This window comes from Ambystoma mexicanum, chromosome 2q, assembly GCF_040938575.1.
Source record: "Ambystoma mexicanum isolate Mex_15411 chromosome 2q, UKY_AmexF1_1, whole genome shotgun sequence".
In the NCBI taxonomy this organism is placed as follows: domain Eukaryota; kingdom Metazoa; phylum Chordata; class Amphibia; order Caudata; family Ambystomatidae; genus Ambystoma; species Ambystoma mexicanum.
Genome location: NC_090924.1, coordinates 342,973,625 through 342,994,314, shown reverse-complemented (window position 1 = coordinate 342,994,314; position 20,690 = coordinate 342,973,625). Strand labels below are relative to the sequence as shown.

At 48.7% G+C, this 20,690-nt stretch overlaps 1 protein-coding gene across 2 annotated transcripts in view; it reads left to right on the top strand.

Moving 5' to 3' along the window:
• The first annotated feature begins 14,243 nt into the window (after positions 1-14,243).
• ZDHHC4 (zinc finger DHHC-type palmitoyltransferase 4) overlaps positions 14,244-20,690 on the top strand; it is a 297,668-nt gene continuing 291,221 nt past the window's right edge. Inside the window, exon 1 of one of the 2 annotated variants that reach the window (XM_069647350.1) lies at positions 14,244-14,327. In XM_069647350.1, the coding sequence (XP_069503451.1) occupies positions 14,261-14,327 (67 nt within the window). In that variant the 5' untranslated portion in view covers positions 14,244-14,260. The other variant, XM_069647353.1, reaches the window with a different exon arrangement.

The window sequence follows — 20,690 nt, the reverse complement described above, 5'->3', positions numbered from 1 at the left end:
TTCTTCACCATGGAGGAATGGTTTTGTATTTAATTTGACTTTGGATTTGGTGCAATGGAGGGACACATTGGAGGCATTTTTCTTTGCATTTTTGACATTTCACCATTAATATTATTTCCTTGATTTCTGACATCCTTTTGATTTTCATTTCATTCTTGTGTAATTTCCTTTCATTCTATCATTTTTGTATATAATACATTTTAATTTTTTACCTCATTTGTGTGGTCTTCTCTCATTGGTTTCTTGCATGTGACAATGTGTGTTTTCTCAGTCATGTGTCGCCATTGTGTGGGTCTGACGGACTTGTACTCATGCGCATACTGGTTATTTGGCATCTATCCTGACATGGGGATTTCTATTTGGAGTGGATGGAATGCTTGGTTGGGTGTTTGGACTGGGGTGGCGTGGGGTGTTATTTGGGTGGCCATAAGGGCCATGGGTCTGAATTGTGATGACGTGTTGGGTGGGGGACATGAGTCGGGCCCTGCTGGCAGGTGCCCGTCACTGGGGGTGGGGGACATGTGTCGGGGCTCCCAAGTGCATGGTGCCATTTGGGCTGCCTGAGGGTCATGGTCTGGGGTCAGGGGCTGCCTGCGGGGCATGCCCGGGGGTGTAGGGTGGTCCCCTGTGGTGTGGGCTGCCTGCAGGGCATGGGGAGGGCCCGCATTGCCAAATGGTGTGTATAACTCCCCGAGCACGCCCCAGCATTCCGGTCCAGCATTTCCGGAATGAGTGGCAAAGGGTAACGGTTCTTTACAGTGATCTGGTTCACTGCGCGGTAGTCAATACCGGTCCTTAAGTCCCCTTCTTTTTTGGGTACGAAGAACAAAGGACTGGCTGCAGGGGACTTCGACGGACGGATGAATCCGTTTGCGAGGCATTGATCTGAATAGGACTTCAGTGAAAGTTTTCGGGTTCAGTTAGAGCATAGATTCTCCCACAGGGGACTTGGGCACCAGGGACAAGGTCTATTTGACAGTCAGAGGGCTTGTGGGGTGGCAGGGTATTTGCATGGTCCTTCTGGAATACATCCTGGAAATCGCGGTATTCCTCAGGCAGATTACTGATTGCACCCAAGACAGATGTCGTTGTTCGGGGAGTTGTTGAACTACTGCAAGCTGTCTTCTGTTCTTGGTAATAACAGGTTAGAGAACAGTCACTGGGGAAGGTTAATTTCTTGTCTCGCCAGTTAATCAAAGGATTATGAGCGACTAACCATGGCATCCCTAGTATAAGCCAAAATTGAGGCGCTTTGATGATGTCAAACGAAATGAGTTCTCTATGCCCATCCTGACACAGCAATGTTATTTCAGCTGTGCATTGGGTAACAGGTCTTGAAGCAATTTCAGTTCCATCAACTGTAGTCACCTTATCAGTAGTCGGCTTGGAACATAAGGGGAGTCCTGTCTCTGCAACCAGATCTGGATCAATATAATTTCCGACTGCCCCACTGTCGATGTAAGCCTCAATGGCATGCATTCTTGAGGACCGTTGGTTGTTGATTAGGATCACTGGTATTGCAAAGTGTGAGGTCGGTGGCTCCTTTCTCTCACTCGACAAACTGACCTCTACGTTTGTCGAGCTGGGTAGTTTTCCAACTTAGGTTCTTTTTCCTCATCTTTCTCAGTGGCCCCGACGAACTTCCTAGGGTGTTTTACTGGGCAGTCCTTCAGAAAGTGTCCTGATTTTCCACAGTACAGGCATAGTTGTTGCTGCCTTCTTTTGTCTCGCTCTTGTTTGGTTAACGGGGATCGCACTCCCCCAAGTTGCATGGGCTCCACAGGGTTTTCTTGTGCACGAGTTACATTGTCTCTTAACCGAACATACACTGCCCGTGGATCCATTTTGGAACGATCTGCTTTTCGGTCTTGCAGTTGATGATCTAATTGCACGACTAAGTTTATGAACTCCGAACAGTCTCGAGGGGGGTCCACTACTTGAGCTAGAACGTCTTTTAACTCTCCCCTTAACCCCCGATGAAACAACGTGGTTCTCTTGTTTTCAGGCCACCTAGGTTCAGCGACCAGTCTGTTGAAAGTTGCGATGTACGTTACCAAATCCTGATTTCCCTGTCAGAGGGAAAGGAGTTTATTGTCCACTGCTTATTCTCGAGTGCGACTGGCAAACAGCTTCTCCATCTCCCTCTGAAATCCCCCAAAGTCATGTAATATAGGATCATCATGGGTCAATAATGGTACTCACCAATCTGCTGCGCTATCGCTCAAATACGATAGAACAAAGGCCACCCGAGCTTGGTCATTTGGAAATGCTCCTGGCCTGCAAAGAAAGTGAAGGCGGCATTGAGTCATGAAAGAGGAATATTTCCGTGGATCGCCTGTAAATCGTTCCGTTGGGGCTAAAGGAACTGCTCCTGGTAGAGTAATTTGCACCGGAGTTGAAGAAGCGGAAGGCAGTGTAGGGTTCTGCATCGTTGGATTGCCTCCCGGCAGAGGTGTCTGGCCTGCCTGTGATTGCAAGTCTTGTCTGCTAAGGTCTTCTGTGCGCTCCTTAGTCACAATTAAATCTCTTCGGAGAGCATTAGTCTCCTGACGGGCAGAATGAACCTCAGCGCATAATTCTCCTATCAGTTGGGCCAATTGGTCTAGTTCTGAGGTTTCCATGGCACCCATGTGGATTTTATTTTGGGGGCTTCGTGTTCTGTTCCGCTCACCTGGTTCCACGGGGGCGCCACCCAGCAATCGGTGTCCAGGTATCCCTCCCTGCGATGCCCAGTAGTGACCAGCGGAAAAATCCTGCCAGAAATACAGGTAAACAATGTTTAGGACCGGGTAACTGAGATTAACAGCCCCCCACCACCCGGTATGTATGCGGTCCCTCTGGGCTTCCTCTCACCTTGTTCTTGATGTTGGCGGGTTCTCCGTCCTGCTGTCTCGGCAGGGGCGCGTGGTGCTTTGCGGGCTATGGCGGTCGAGTTACTTCACTGATGCCGGCCCGACGTGAGTCTTTCAGGTAGGTCTTATTGCTATGATGTTTTGCTGTCCTAGCATGCCTTTCTGGAATTAACAATGTCTTTTTTCTCTTCCTTAGGTACGTGGAAGTCCAATTCGTGGCAAAGATTGGATTCGGGGTTCGCTGGTAAGTATTAGCATTTTTGGAGCGCCTAGACACGGCGAGTTGGCGCTTAACGCAACGTTAAGGTGCCTTGCCTTTGCTAACCTGTTATCTTTTGTCTTCACAGGTCGCGGTGCTCCACCGGAGTGTAGAATTCCAGAGATGTTGCTGAATGAAGTGCGAGTGGGAAGGTAAGCCTTTTGGCGGAGTTCGTTAATTGTGTAAAATGTCAAATGCCTTGTCTTTCCCTTTCTGCAGGTCCGTCGATCCGAAGGAGCGCTGGTTCCAGGATGCCGGTCGGAAGAGCTGAGGACTGCTAATGATGGAATTTAGGTAAGATGCAACCTTTTCTAACAATGTCTTCTTTCTTTTTCTACAGATGCTGTTTATCCGAGGTTCGTTGCTGAAGCTGACCATGGTGAGCGTCACGTTGCAGAATTGCAAATTAACGCGAAGCGTGTCAGTCCAGTCAGGCGTGGTTTAAATAGCTTCAAGAAAGAAGTCCAGGTAAAAGAGTTCCAAGGTGCCACACCCAAACCATCCTTCTGCAAGCCAGGTTCCAAGAAGCCTGATTCTGTGGATGCTTCCACATTGAATGACAGTAACAAAAAGTAGTTCCCAAGCACAAACTCATTATTAAGTATGAGCTGGCGCCAAAGGCGCCAGGACTTGCCCCAAGAAGGCCTAGGTTGGGATTTGGTGGAGACTGGGGTCAAGGCTCCCCCTGACCCATGGGTAGGCCAGGGGGGCTTCGGGGTGAGGGTCGTGATATATGGGTGCCCTTATCAATATCCTGGATGGGCAGGATAAATGCCCTTAAAATTGTGATTTTGCCAAAAATCCTGTATTATTTCACGGCCCTGCCAGCGGGGGTTTCCCAAGGTTTCTTTAGGACCCTTCAAAAACATATGAGATCATTTATTCGTAACAGTAAGAGACCAAGGGTAGCTATGCAAATGCTAATGTCTCCCAGAAGCAAGGAAGGGCTGTGAGCGCCAAACTTCTGCCTCAATTTCCTTTTGGCTCAAATCAGAGTGACCCGGGATTGGTCCAGGGGCGATCGCGGGAAGGTCTGTTGTCGAATGGACAAAGTGGTGGTGGGCTTGCCGCTGGATGAGTTGTTGTGGCGACCTGCAAACATGTACCGTAGCAGGATAGGGGCCCTAGTGGGGGACTCATGGGTTGGGCTGGTGGAGAGGGTGAACTTGACCACCTACCCCTCCCCGCTGACGTAGCTGTTTAGGAATCCCCAGTTCATACCATGTATGGAAAGGGGTGTCTTCAATGGGTGGGAGGCAGCAGATAGCTGCAAACTACGTGGCATGTTCTCGGGTCAGGGCATTAAATCCTTTGCACAGTGCAAGCAGGACTTCGGGGTAGTTGGGGGAGAGGTATCGCTACTCTCAACTGAGGCACTGGCTTACAAACCCAATGGTCAGATCAGCGGCCACCAGGGAGCTCACTCCCTTTGAACGGTTCCTAACGATGGACACAGGGACAGGCATTTGGTAGGAGCATTATATGGGATTATAGCAGAAGGGGCAAGGAGCCAGACATGGCACAATATCGAGCAGTGGGAAACTGCAGTGGGGCAGCCGCTGGAGGAGGAACTTTGGACTCAGACATGGGCAGATATTCCCATGCTCACACAGGCCATCCAGGTTCAGTAGATATGGGTTAAGATAATGGTTCAATGGCATCTCTCCCCAGAAAAACGACATAACTGCTTCAGCGCTCAACTGGAGGGGATGTGGGGAACTGGGATTGTGGAAGCTATCTGGTGGGAATGCCCAGTCATACAGCCTTATTGGGACATGATCCGTTCAGCAATTAATAGTATTTTTGGGAGTCAGATGCCGGACAACATAGGGATGGCCATGCTGGGAATGGGCAGAGTTCTGGAAAATCTACCCTTGAAAGTTCAAAGAAAGACACACGTCATCCTGGTAGTGGCAGCAATGCTTGTGGTGGCACGCAAATGGAAACAAAAAGCTGCACCCACAGAACACAAATAGGTTAGTAAAATCTGGAACTTTGTGGCACTGGATTGGGTGCCTATTCAATTGAAGGGGATCACCAAAGGTTTCTCTCAGACTGGGACATTGTCCTGCATCACCTGCAGCGGGACTCGGGGGCTGCGTGGTGCACGAGGAAAATGCGATTACTGGAGCTGGTGTGGGTGCTCGCTCCACTTGGGGAGGGTGCCTTCACACGAAGATGGGAGTAGATATGGCTGAAGTTTCTAGGGGAAGCGAGGACTATGGGTGGGGTTCTCAAACGGTGCAAGGGCCCGTACAACGGCTGGCAAGAGAGCTGGCCACTCACCGGAATTTGGGACTGTGAGCCATCTGCAGAGTTTACGGACTTGGGAGTGCGGGGGGGAACAGGACTAGGTGCCTTGTTGGTTACATGTGTTGGGATTGAGGGGGATAATTTAGGGGGGGCAAGAAGGGATGGGAAGGGGTGTTACATGTGTTCTTACTGTTGGAAATGCCAATAAAATACTTAGTGCATTGTTACTGTGCTGCCCTGACAAGCCAAAATCAGCTCCCTGGCACAGCACAAACACACCCACACACACATTCTTTGACTCAACATTCACTCACTTATTCACACATAGCATTCACTCACTCATTACCTTCCCATACAATTTATATCCCCCTACACCTGTTCCAAATAGGCACAGGGAAATGTATTTTTCCGTGTGCTTTGAAAAGTGCACCTCTTTTGAAAATCAGGATTTACTTGAAAAGGCCCAGAACCCCCTTTTTACTCTATGCCTCGCACAGTTGTGCATTTCATGGGAAAAGACCACCTCAATGTGCACAACTATTATGCACACATTTAAGGGGCCGATTCATGGAACAAATGTGCACTGAAAATCTTGGCGCAAGCGTCATAAAGCAAGCACACGCGCACGATTCATGGAAGTGCCTCCGCGTGTTTCCCGCGGGATGTGTGCCAAATCCATTGGTGGCGTACACGGGCGCACACATCATTGCAACATCCAGAACGCTGTGCGCAAGGCACACAGGGAAAGCGCGCAACGTTAGCGCACACACCAAAAGGGGGGCGGAACACGGGGCGTAACGCGTGGAATGGGGAACAACGCGTGAAAATAAGGGCGTAACTGGGGATGCAAAGCTGGGAAGCACACAGAACGCCCACACGCACGCGAACTACACGTATTCATGGAATCGAAAAGGGGAAACCCGCGCATGGCCAAACAAACGCACAGGCCTAAACTCGTCCGCCACACGAAGGCAGGCGGTAGCGTCCCTGCGCATTACAAGCATGTGCGCAAACAAAAAACATGTATATACAGCTACGATGAATGTCCCATTCTGTGGTCTCCGAGGAGAAAAGACGTGTCACGCAATGCACAGGCATCCCAGAAAAGCAAGAAAAAGAGATAAGCGACCCCTGTTGCCCACATGCGTGTAAAAATAACACACGCAGTACGCTGTGGCAGCCACGAACACAGAAAATACATACGCGATCAACACACAGGCTAGTATGCCCATAAAAAAAGGGATATGCGACAAACATTTACACCCGCAGTGGGAAAAATAGCGTGTGCGACTCACTCTCTGCCTTGCGTGTAGAAGAAGAACGTGTAGCCAACACCCACCCGCTGTCAAGTAATCGCGTGTGAACCCCAACGCCTGGAAAACACATGCACCGCTTCCCACGAAAAGCACATACAGAGCAATGGAAACCCACCTGGGATCTTCAACCATTGCCAGGGGCACGCCCGCGCGTGTCACGTCACAGACGCGCTTACGCTCAGGGCCTTTCCTTGAATTACACGCTGACGTGCATTTTTTTCACATAAACAAATCAAGCTGGCCACGCGACAAGACACGGAAGACCACGCTCCTGCCCTGAAGGCCATTCTCCTGCCCCCAGGGCCCCGAGCTCGCTCCAACAATCCAACTGCTGCTGCCAGCCTGCCTGCTGCCACCGTGCCCTGCCATTTGGTGCCTGCACATCTGCCATCTGCAGGGGTCCAGTTGCTGTGACCACCCCTGCTGGAACAGAAGACTCCCAACCGGTGTTCCATCACTCCACAGCCCAGCCCCAGGACCCAGTTGTCCACCCACACCTGCCTCGGGGCTCGCCATGTCGGGGCAAACACCATCAGAGACCACTGGCGACCCCCCAGCCAGAGAGGTAGAGGGCTACCAGCTTCAGTGACAAGGAAGTTGGTATCCTGGTGGAGCAAGTTCTGGGGCATTATGATGCCCTCTTCACACCATTGCGTGCCGACAAGGAAGGACGAGAGAGGATCTGGGAGGACATAGTGGGTGCCACCAACGCAGAGGTGGTGGCACCCCGCGACATCAAAAACGTCCGGAAGACTGGGAGTACTACAAATCTAGGACCCTCAAGAAGGCCCCGTGTCTCTTGGAGGCAGCAGATGCAGTGGGGCACCAAGCTCATTTTACCACCCAGCAGATGAGGGTCTGGAGCACATTTGCCCAGTGCTTCACCACCAGATCCTCAGGATGCAGGCCCGTCTGGAGTCGAGCGGTAAGTGCCCATGCATTCACGTTTGAAACAGTGCATGTTGAAGCGTGGTGGTAGTTAGCTACTCGGCTGCATGTGTGAAATGGGTCATGTATGGATGTGTGTGTGCAGGGAAATGACGGTGCTGCATGTGAGTTTAGTCAGGAGTGACCCACATGGATGGTGTATGTGTTACAATGCATCATGGTGAGCAGCATGCGGAATGCACATATTGTATGCATGCCTGTGTGTGTACCTTGATGTGTTTGTGGTGTGATAGATGTGTGCTGCTGTCATGGACATGCATGATGTACATGTCTGTGTGTCAGAGTATTGTGTGTGCTATGGATGCATGACATATGTCCGTGACGATGTGTTGAATCACTGATACAGCCTACTCATCCTTGCATCCACTGTGTCTGTGGGCATATGCGGCCAGATGCATGACCCTCCGGTGATGCATGTGCATGTGATCAGCATGTCCCATGATGCATGTGAGTTTCAGCCCACCATTGGATGTATCTACGGTGCAGTGGACATGGATGCAAGTTTTTGTTGCATCTGCAATGCCGTTTCCTGCATATGTGTCGCCTACACTGACCCATGTGTTGTTGGGAGACATGATGGAAGTGATGTTTGACAGTGCCACTCATGTGCTATTGCTTTCTGTCTAGGGGACTATTGTACAGTACCCTGATGCTTGTGTTCAATGTCTCCCTTTACACAGCGGCGACTGAAGAAGAGGGCAGAGACGGCGCTGTGGAGGAAAGCGGCAAGGATGCCTCCACCGGCCTGCGACGCAAGGCCCAGTCACCCTCCCAGGAAATTCCATCATCCGGGAGCAAGGGGACTGGTGCCGCGTCTGCCACTATGGCTGCAGCGGAAGGGGTGGATGAGCCCCACAGGGGCCTGCTACGGCGGAAGACGGTGTGGAGCCATCCAGGTTGGTGGTGTGTATAGAGGAGGAGGCCGCTACAGAGCCGCAAATGGGGCCTGGTGGGGGTGGTACCACTGGTGCAAGTGGTGCAGTCCAGGGGCAGGAGGCAGCACAGGTCACTGCGGAGGTGCCTGTGCATGTCTCTGTCCCTGACACTGTGACTGCATCACCATGCACCAGCAGGGATGCCCCATCCCAGGCCCGTCCACAGGTAGGGGGGGAGATCCACGTCATCTGGCACTCCTCTACCTGTGGACGAGGGGACCTGTGACCGGATGGAGTCCGTCCTGATTGGCGTCACGTTGCGCACACGTGACATTCGTGATGACATGCGTGGTTCCTGGGGGGACCACGCACGTCATCACGAAGAGCTGTGTGCCAACGTGAGCCAGTTGGGAGGGGCCATGGTCGGGGGTTTCCTCCATGTGTCGGCCGGTCTTGCGGCCCTCTCCTCCTCTGTGCACACTATACGCCAGTCGTTCTCCGTGCCGTCTTCCGGCCCAGATGCCACCAGGGCCCCCTGTGGATCTGCCCCAACCAACGCAGCCAGCCAGGTGGACATCCCATCCCTGCCGCAGTCAGGAGTCGGAGGTCCAGCAGGGGTGGCCACCCCACCAACTGGAACCCAGCAGATGGAGGATATGCCAGCATCATCGGGCAGGGCATGTGCACGATGGCGGCGGGGGATTCCATCAGCCCGGATGCCGTCGTGGTGGCAGAGGCAGTTGCATCGGAGGCAGCAGCAGGCTCAGCGTGGGAGGCATCATGGCTCTGGGCCATCAACACCCTGGGGGCAGGCATCGGCCGAGGGGCAGGAGGACCCCGGACTGGGAGTGTCTTCCGTGTGGCAGCGGTTGGGCCAGCAGATAGATGCGGAGAGGCGGCGGGCGGAGAGGGCACGGCTCAGGATGCTCAGGGCGGAGAACTCCATGCACCGGGCTTTGAGGCGGGCGGAGGGTCTCGAGGAAACTCGCAGGGATTTGAGGGATTGCATGGCTGCATCCCTGCGAGACCTCGAGTCCAGGGAACAGGCCCACCACCGGAACATCGACATGGAGTTCAATGATGCCCTGGGCCGGAACATCGAACAATGAGCTATGGGACTAGGCCGCCGCCTTTGTAATTAGTTATGTAGTTGTAGGTTTCCTTTGTATTTTTCTTTACTTTGGGGCGCATGGACTATGCCCCACCTTTTTGTTAATAGCTCAGCATTAGGTAGGTTTTTTCTTAGGTTTCATTTGGATTGTTGGGCACATGGACCCATTAATTCTACATTGTATATAGTTGTGGACCTGATTTTACAATTTTTCTTCACCATGGAGGAATGGTTTTGTATTTAATTTGACTTTGGATTTGGTGCAATGGAGGGACACATTGGAGGCATTTTTCTTTGCATTTTTGACATTTCACCATTAATATTATTTCCTTGATTTCTGACATCCTTTGGATTTTCATTTCATTCTTGTGTAATTTCCTTTCATTCTATCATTTTTGTATATAATACATTTCAATTTTTTACCTCATTTGTGTGGTCTTCTCTCATTGGTTTCTTGCATGTGACAATGTGTGTTTTCTCAGTCATGTGTCGCCATTGTATGGGTCTGACGGACTTGTACTCATGCGCATACTGGTTATTTGGCATCTATCCTGACATGGGGATTTCTATTTGGAGTGGATGGAATGCTTGGTTGGGTGTTTGGACTGGGGTGGCGTGGGGTGTTATTTGGGTGGCCATAAGGGCCATGGGTCTGGATTGTGATGACGTGTTGGGTGGGGGACATGAGTCGGGCCCTGCTGGCAGGTGCCCGTCACTGGGGGTGGGGGACATGTGTCGGGGCTCCCAAGTGCATGGTGCCATTTGGGCTGCCTGAGGGTCATGGTCTGGGGTCAGGGGCTGCCTGCGGGGCATGCCCAGGGGTGTAGGGTGGTCCCCTGTGGTGTGGGCTGCCTGCAGGGCATGGGGAGGGCCCGCACTGCCAAATGGTGTGTACAACTCCCCGAGCACGCCCCAGAATACACGTACCCCGCTCGCGCTAGGCCTATCACGTGTGAAACTACACGCGCACCCCCAGAATGCACGCAGGCAGCCCATCCACCCTCCTCATACCCCGCAGGCAGCCCATCCACCCTGGGCATGCCCCGCAGCCAGCCCATCCACCCTGGGCATGCCCCGCAGGCAGCCCACTCCACAGGGGGGCTTTTTCCCAAGTGTTTTCGCTGGCGCTAGCGGGGTACGTGTATTCTGAGGGGTGTGCTCGGAGTTTTACACGCTATTGGCCTAGCGCGAGCGGGGTACGTGTATTCCGAGGGGTGCGCGGAGAGTTTTACATGCTATTGGCCTAGCACAAGCGGGGTAGGTGTATTCTGGGGCGTGCGTGGGGAGTTTTACACACGTTTTCGGGGTTTGTGGGCTGTATGGTGGTCCACTGGTCTTTGCGCCATGTACTGCATTTGTGCGGTTTTTGATGCACGGGGCAGGGTTGGGGGTGTAACTGGCGCTGCTGCAGGGTCGCTGCGCCACGGTTGCTTATGGATGTAAAAATCCATGAATACGCTGTGCGCCTAAATGGGTTTTGGTGCACACGGCTGGTGCAGACTGCCACACGCGCACTCTGTGCACCAGCCTCGTGCGCCACTTGTGCACCGAATTCTATGAATTACCCCCTAAATGTCCTTTGTGCACGGTTCCCTACCTTTTTGGCGCAAGTGAAGAGAATTAGCATTTCATCAGCTGCACCAAACATGTTTTGAAAATCGTGGAAATCGTGGCACGACGGTTTATCCCTACTGATCACTTGTTTGAGCTGTACGTTAATTTCATAGAGTGTGGTCTGTGGTGTCAGAGGGGAATTAGGAATGGGAAAGGACGCACAAGAAGGAAAGTGTGCATGGGGTGTTTACTGTTTCTGCAGTCATTAACCCCATATTTGCTCATGAGCAGGTATGGAGTTAAATACCATTAGCTCCAGAGCAAATACTGCAACTGGAATCGTTAGCCCCAGAGTATGTACTGTGCATGCCAACATTCTCACAGAGCAGGTATTTTGTCTGTGGTTATAACCCCCAGGACAGGTATTTTGTCATTTGTAACGGATTAGCAGGTACTGTATCAAACGTCATTAGTTCCAGGGCAGGTACTGTGACTGGAATCAGTATCCCAGATCCGATAATGTGTAATTATTTGCCCCAGGGCAGTTATTGTCAGATGTAGCTGATGAGCAGGTACGTACTGTATCGGAAGTCATTAGCTCCAGAGCAGGTACTGAGTCTGCACTCGTTCGCTCCAGCCAGAGGATGTGATGGGCCTTTACCATCAACGATAGAGAAGTTAGTGTCTGCTGATATTCATGGGGTGTTGTTTCTGTGTCACCATTCGACCGAGAACCAGTGCTTTAAGTGGGCCGGGGCGTGCTGGGGCTGGGCCCTGGCAGTCTCCAAAAAGTGAGGCTGAGTCGGGGCCCTGCGTTCCCACCACTTGACGGCGGGTCATTGTCCCGCCATGGCCACAGCCACCACGGGAGATGAGCCCGCCGTCATCAAGTCAGGAAGCTGTGACTGACAGAAGTGCAGGGCAGTCACAGCTTCGCTCAAACTAGTTTGCGCGAAGCTATGGCTGGCTGGCACTTGTGTCAGTCACAGCTCAGGAAACGCACAGTGTCCCCACCCACCATTAACACCCTTTTGTCTCCACTCCCTGTTGTGCCTTTTACAGCAGGGCTGAGAGTAAAAGGCACAACAGAAGTGGAGACAGAAGGGTGTTACTGTTTGACCCATTAACCCCATGACAGGACTCAAAAGGTGCCCAGCCTTCTATGCCACAGCTTGGTTTTGGATTTTTGAAAACAATGTCTTACAGATTTACAGTGAAACCTTTATGCAGTGTGTCCGGGCGCCAAGAAAAGTTACATTTTATCTATTCCGATTGTCCACTTCTAGGGTGCATATTTGTATTTGTAGTACATGATTTGTTATTTTATATTGCTTTAAATGATTGTAAAAGTAGAACTTCTGGGCATTTGCATTCTTGCTTCACTTTGACTGCCGCCTACGACATGTGTGAATGTCGGAAGAGAGCCGTTTTGGGTGTCACTGCTGGGAGGGGAGGTTGGGGCAGGGAGAGGGAGCACCATTTCGCAAAGTGGGCAGCGGGCATTCCAGCCCACTGCTTGAGAGGCCTTAACATGCCTTCAAAGAGAGGAAAATGTGGGTGTAGTTGGACATGTGGCTGCATTTAAAAACCGAACCATTTGTAAACGTTTCTGTTTGCTTGTTGGTGTGGGGGATATGAGGGCCCCAGTAGTGCGCTTTCGTAGCCAACATCTTCCACCTGTCACCTTATCCTGTTGGCGGCACAACCAAGTGCAGGCGCTGGGCTCTGCAATCATGTCCTGGCCACATTGGGCAAGGGCAGTGGTATACAAACTTGTTTTAATGTCGAGCCCCCTGAGTAAAAAAGTGGTTGGTAGTCCTTGCCAACCCTACCGATTTAGGCGGTAGGGTACCGCTTTTTAAGCAGTCCTACGCCTACCGATTTGGTGGCAACAAATACTGATTTTTAAAAAGAAAAAAAAAATGTTTTTTTTTGTTTGGCCTGGATTTAGCAGCCTGTTCGGCCATGGTTGCAGGGTGTGCAAGTACACAGAATCCGAGGAACATTCTTCAGTGGGGGTGTGTCCAAGCTGCTGCTTTTATAATGGTGTGTTCTTACTAGCAGCAGTTAGCAGACCAGTGCGCCAGTGTAACCTCCCCAGACTGTCAGAGGAGCCCATGAGATCCGCTCCAGCACTTCTGGATATCAACAGCCACATGGTTCACCGTACCTCAGCTCCCAGTGCCAATCATCTACATGCTGGGGCGAGCCGCTGAAGCAATGGCAAGCCACTTCTCCTAATGAGTTCTGGCAGGTGTGAGCTTGAGCCAGGAGCCGGGGGAAACCACACGTTTCAGCCCCGCCCTGCGCGAGTCTTGCCACTTCCACCCGCCTGCAAGTGCAATATGCTATTTCTTCAGCGTAGCTGCACAACGCAGCGCCCCTCTATTCGGCACCAGCTACATACTTGCCAACCCTACCGATTTAGGCGGTCCGCTTTTTAAGCAGTCCTACCGCCTACCGATTTAGTGGCAACAAATACCGATTTTTTTCAATATTTTTGAAACTTTAAGATTCCTACAGATGTGGTCACAGAATGTTGGCATGTATGGTAAAAATATATCACTTACACCACCAGACCACAATATACAGTCACTTACACCACCAGACCACGGTGTGTGTAGTAGCAGCAGTTACTTCGTCTGCGGTCATTCCAGAGCCTGAACTGTACAGTAAATGGGCTTCGGATCAGCTACTGTGTCTACGATACCAACAACAGACTTCCCTGACTGTAATTTCAAAACCAGATGTTTAGAAAGTCACGTACTTACTTTTAATTTCAACATGCGATCAGTAAAATACAACGAATTACAGCTTTAGCTGCAGCCTCTACAAAAGGGCTCCTCTTACCAATATAAGAAAGGGGTGAGAACGATTAAGATAAGAGATGCTATAAGAAATGCATATTAATTTCATAAGAGCTGAACCATATGTGATGCTGTCTGGAAACGGAAAAGGAGTGTTTCGTAATGGAAGTCCTTTTGTTGCTTTCATTATCAATTGAAACACACATTTAAAGTCCCATAATGAGACACGATAGCATTGTTTGTTTACAAGTTTGCCGACAATTTCTAAAATACCTTTAAGTGTGCATGACGTTTTCGCGTGCCGTTAAAGTCGTGATGTTCCACGTAGGACGGCTTTGGAGACTGCGTGCAGGTATTTATTTTGTGTTGTATATTTATAAGGCGCTGATACATCTCGGAAGTGTTTCGAAGCACCGGGTATATTTTGGTGCCAATGGGTTTGTTTTTCCTATTTTGATTTTGGTTGCAGCAACAGCTGATCTATGTGTGTCTTCTTGACTTTTAAGTATTATTCAGGGCTATAAGTGGGGCAAGAAATCGAGGGGGGGGGCTCATTTGGGGAAGTGGCTTGTGGGCTGGGCGTGGCCTAAAAAAGTACACAAACCATAGTAAGGTATGCAATGGAATATATAAATGTAAACTTTTATATATTTGGATGTACCTTGCTATGGTTTGTGTAGTATGCAAGCCTTAACATATTTCTGTGTTTATAAAAGATGGCTTGAAAAGTACACAAACCATAGTAAGGTATGCACACAAATATATAACATTTATATATTTGTGTGCATACCTTGTGGTTGGCGTACTTTTCAAGCCATCCTTTTTAAACATTTCTATGTTTATAAAAGATGGCTTGAAAAGTACACAATTCAATCCATCTTTTATAAAGCTTTGCCGACCTACAAAGCCTGAGGTGTCTTTGTCCGTTGGCAAAACTTTATAAAAGATGGCTTGAATTGTGTCCTTTTCAAGCCATCTTTTATAAACCTCGAAATATGTCAAGGAATCCCCAGGTTCACCGAGGGTTAAAGACACCTCGGTGACCTGGGGAAAAAAAGGGACAGTAACTTCCTCTGGTGACGGCTCGCGTGAGGGTTCACCAGAGGAAGTTAGAATGACTGATAGGAGTGCCAGCCAGTCACAGCAACTTTGTGACTGGCTGGCACTTCTGTCAGCTTGCCTGACTTAATGGTGGGTGCATCTCCTGTCGCGGTTGCAGTGGGATAATGTGTCCCGCCAATGTTGTGGTGGGACCGGGTGGCCCTGGCAGGGTCCCGGCTGAGCCCCACTTTTTTGATATTGTGGAAGATTACTTAGACCCTCCCAGGTCACTAGGGGACTGTGCACATGCAGGCTTGAACCACGGAAGCTTAATGTACTAAACAAACCTTTGCAAAATCTGTGGTTGCTTTTTTTACTTTTAAAAGTGGTCCATTATCCACATACTTGCAGTGCCCTTGTGTGCGCTATATGTATGATACAGTGCATATACAACTCGTACACATGATCGCACCTTCAGTGGGTAAGAGGAAATCATTCCGGTGCATTACCGTGAAGGAAATAGTCACATGGGTCCAGCGATACCCAAGATTTGACTCAGTTGTCTGCTTAAGAACATTGCAGAGTTGCGAAGTCCTTGTGAGAATGTGTCTATGTGTATATAAAGGGCACAGTGGCACTATGCTTGTAATTTTCAATAAGTTGTCCAGGCAGCTGCATGCTGGTGTACAGACGCCGGCTGGCATAGATTTCCCTTGTGTGAGGATTGTTGTGTGGCACATGGGAAGCATGTGCGACTTTTGCTGCATCTTCAGTCTTGCGTAAATCTGAAGTAGGGTGCCAAGAAGCACAATTTGGTTAGGCTGGCATGAAGGCTGGCTAAGTTTGGAAGTGTGTGACAGACTGTTTGAGCCACTTTGTGGTACGGCGTGTGCTGCACACACCACCAGGTGTAGTCTCTGGCCGGGGATGGCTCCCCTGATGAATGCGCTCTTTCATTCCTGCTTTCTGGTGGCAAAGGGCGCATTGGGCTTTACTTTACAAAAGCTTCAAATTATATTTGCAATTGTGTTTCTGCACACAGAAAATAGTTGCAGATATTGGCCAACGAAGCTCTCAAAAGGCTTCTCTAACCAACAGTGGACTGATGCACCACCCCCCCATCTTTTTATTTCTCTTAATATTGCTCACAGCCTGATCATTGCTTTCACTTAAGTCATTGAACACCAGCCAACAAAAAAAAGTAAAAACACAGAATGCCACTCTCTAAGTGGCATCCAGTAATTGTCCAGCAACTGACAGAGATTTGCATTAAAGAAGAGCCTCGCAACCCACCCCTCCTTCCACCTCGTTCAAGCTAGGGGAAGATTGTTTACAGTCTATGCATCAGTTTGAGATTTGTGTTATGTGAAAAGTGTACAGGATAGGTACTGTTCTCAAGTTAAGTTCGAAGTCAAAGCACCCCTAAAGAGGTTCTCTAAAGCTCCCCCCCCCTTAAAAAGTGAACTGTCTGGCATTCAAAGACTGTAATTGTGTATTGTAATGCTTTTGAATATTATTTTTTCACTGCTCAAAGTTACGGATTCTATACCTGTGAGGCAGAGGTGTTGTATTGCTTTTACGCCATTTATTTTAACCACTTAATTGACATAGGCCCCCCCCCCTCTCCAGTGCCAAGGCCTTTTTTGGTGATTTCGGTATTTCGCCATTGAATGCCGTCTAACTTTTTCTCTTTCATTAACCCCTTAAGTGCCAAGGACGATGTATCTTGTCCTTGGCAACAGGGAGGTAATCCCAAGGACGAGATACCTCGCCCATGGCACTTAAGGGGTTAAACAACGTATAGTTAATCCCAGTTCACAGTAGGGCAAATTTGTGCCAGCCGTTGAGCGTGGGGGACAGTGTTCTAATTTGCTCCATGACTCTTTCTTTCCTCTATCTATGTTTAGTTTATGTTCAATACTTTGGGGCAATTGCTACATGATTTAATAAATCCAAAATGTAAGTATCAGGGACTCAGACAGATTACTGCGTGACCTAGTTCTACTCATGTCGCATTCTCTATATAGGTTGATGAGGTTCCGGGAGGGTTTTTGATGCCCCTTCAATGCGGTTTGTTTTTCCAACCATTGCACCTCAGCAGTTTGCCTGTAAAGTTTATAACTTACTTATTGAATGCTTGCCAGGGCTAGTTGTGATCACTAAGTCCTTAATTTGAAATTATCTTTTTTGTTCATTGTGTATGATCTGGGGTGATTGGTTTTATGATGATGGTTGTTTTTTTGTCTCTAATGATGGGACCAGTTCATTCTCGTTCGATGTTGTGGAACTTGGAGCCATTTTCTTGCTTTTCTGTTTTTTTCAGCAGCCTTGTGTAACAGAGGACTGGCGTGGTAGCAGGAGTTTTCTGATCTCTGGGTGAAGGAGCACTGATAATTGCTTTGCTATTTGAAAATGGGAGGTCACTTTATTCCCTTAATGCAGTGTTCTTCAAACCTTTTTATGCTGAGCCCCCTGTCCCCACCCCTGAGTAAAATATAGTTTCCGGTTCCGGGCCCCCCACAAGCCACAAATGCTTATATTTTCTATTAAATGCTAATATTTTCTATTAAAAACGGCCACCATAATCCTGTCTTTAGAGGTTCGTGCTGCCCCCACCCCGGCATCCTTCGGGCACCCCAGTTTGAAGACCACTATCTTAAGGCACCCTAGCTGTTCAGCATACAAAGGCACCCATTACGTGGGTGGGGCGATTCCTTCCCTTCCCCTTTCTAGTTCCACACAATGACTGTTCTACTGATCAGCCTGATCGCTTTCAAACCGTCGCCAAGTAGGGGATAAATACTCAGATTGGCTGCCCCTCTCTGGCTTTAACGCTGTTACTGCTCCAATGCCCCCACAACGTTCCACATGAATAGGTCCATGGCTTCCTCAGATAGGTGCACCCGACCCTCTAAGTAATAAGCTATCTACGTGTATCAGGCCGTGGCTCATGTGTGAGAAACCATGCCTCCAAAATGTACTCATGGCTTGGTTTACTTTTTTGCAGGATTTTTCCACAGCTCATGAGTGCTGCGCCAGTTCAGCTGCAGTGCAGAATGTCTGGCACAGTAGCAATGCTTGGGGTGGGGGGCTTCTGACCATTCCGGAGGATAGTGCCTGGCTCATATTAGCAAAGGCCTGCCCGCTAAGGTGTAATATTTACTTTTTGTTGCCCCGGTAAAGATCACTTCGGTCATGGGTTCTGTCCCTGCATGCCCTACTATTTCCGGTCACTATAATTTCCTGTGCATGTTGCTGTCTGCAAGCTGGGACTCTCTAAGGTTGATATTTACATTTAAGAAACTGAAACAGGTGCTTGTCTTTTAAAAGATGCGCAAAATGACTGCAGCATTTTAGGTACAAGAGCTCTGCATTTAAGAATGTATTGCCTCTCCATTTTATTAGCGAACAGATGCAGCTGGTTGAATCCACAATGGATGAAAGTCTTAAAAGAAGTTACCAAGCACTAGGAGGCGCTTAACTTACAAATAGGGACACATCAGGCAGGAACATCCATAGCAAGCCTACTATAAATGATTGGTTTTGGGTACAGACAAGTTTCACAAATACTTGGAGTATATTACATTTACATATTTTCTCTCTTTTAGGCAATAATTCAAATCATGGCACTCTTTAATGTGCTTTTGTTTGATTCCAACAATTCTCTGTGTATTTGAAAGGAAGCAGAATTTGAGCCTTTGGCAATTCGTGGTGAAGTTAATTGTAAATGGCTGATAGAGGGTCTTGAAGAAAGTAGAAGAGAAATACGTGAATAAAAAGATTTCAAAGCAGTAGTGCTTTTACAGTCAGCTGGTAAGCAATGTATTTTTGTCCATTTATTTGATGTTTGGGGGAGGAGGGTACATCTCATGAGTGCTGCACAATGTCCACCACTCTTTTACAGCATCTCTTTCCTCTAGAGTAACTCTCCAAAGTATAGATGGTCTACAAGATTTCTCTTATGTCATTGGGCATTTGTAGAGCTCCTTTTACCATTGGTATGATCTCAAAGCGCTAGGGGTCCAACGCCCTCAGGGACCGTAGTCCAGGTCGGAGTATGTGTGCAGGTAGACTGAGTTGTGGGTAGCTGCATGGGGAGCAAGGGAAAGTGCCATGGAGCGCAAGAATAAGCAAACATGAAACCAGGGGGGGATGGGTAGGATCGCCGTTAAGGGGAGTCACTTACCTCAGTGTACAGCTCAAGCTAAAATTCTGTTGCATTAATAGTCACATATTGAAGTTTTAACTTGCCTTTTTCATACCCACAGCCAATAAAGTGTATTAAGACAGAAAACATTTGACGAAATAATGAAAACCTATTGTGATGAAGAGGGTCTAATTCAGGCTTTAAAAAGAAAGGCAGAGGAGAAAAAACAGCTACTGGTGCAATCTAGGAAGTGCTGGAAAAGTGTTGCTTGAACTACAAGAAGAAGATGCAGTGAAAAAAACAAAGAGTTATATTGTAAAAGCTGATGGGTGGAAACCAACTATTCCCAAACTTAGTAATGGCTGATCACAGTTTTGGTCACAACAGCTGGAAAACCTAAGTCTTTTGGCACGGATGGCTAGTGTTCTTCATTCCTCCTACATGCCCGTGTCTCTTACTTCACCTGGACAATTGAAAGAGACAGCCGTCATTTGGCAGATGTCTCTGTGTAATGTTGCAGTTCTCAAAGATGTAGCTGTGCAACAACTACAAAATATTGGACTTTCAAGTAACAGTCAATTGTCGGCTACAAAAGTCTATCACCATGTCTTCTCAACAGTGTGTCCTCTTTGTAGTATGACGGTCATGCCTGTTTAGACAGTGAAGTGACACCTACAGGTTCGCACACACCCACTCAATCATTCAGATTACAGTCTTTAAAAACAATGGAATTGGAACATCCCCCCAACAGAGTTTGGTTGCTACATCAGCCCCTGCTACTAATCGACAATCTAATTGTAGCTCACATGCTGCTGTGTGAAACTGAAGATGCAAGTGCTCTTGTGTGTATATATAGTTGATCTGGTGAATTCGTAGGTTGGTGCCAACTTGTAAATGGTGCATGTTTTTGTGCGATTCTCTATGATTTCTGGTGGGGTCAGAGAGTGGTTTCTTGGGTGTGGTGAATGGTCAAACTAATTTTTAGCTGCTCATAGTGATATTGGGTGAAGTGACTGTCAGCAGTCTATCATGCAGGTAGGCCTTTAACGGATTATGTTTAGGTCACTGAAAGTGTCTATTTTAGTGCAGTGATTTGTAATTGCGGGAGATTATTGGGTGTGATGCCATGTTAGCTAGAGGTGAGAACTGAAATGAAGGAGTTTACAGGTTGGTTTGTATACTAAATCGGTGAACTAGTTAACGACATTTGAGTGCTCTAGCATAGAAGGCAAAGATGGAATGATGGCTTCAAATTCCCTTGAGGTGTTCCAGTACACTATACATACGTCTAACTAGACTCGCCCTATAGTACTACCACCCGTCTTACACATAAGGGATAAATCCTGGGGTAATCAAAACCCTTTTCCTAAATCTTTTGGAAGCATCATGAAATGACTCCTCCTTAAGCCTTCTGCAATAATCACTCACAATACCCCACCCACCCTGAAGTTGTCATGGGGTCATCCTGGAGTTTTTACACTGCTCGTGGGCATACCTGCCTAACCTCTGGGTTTAGCCCAGAGAATC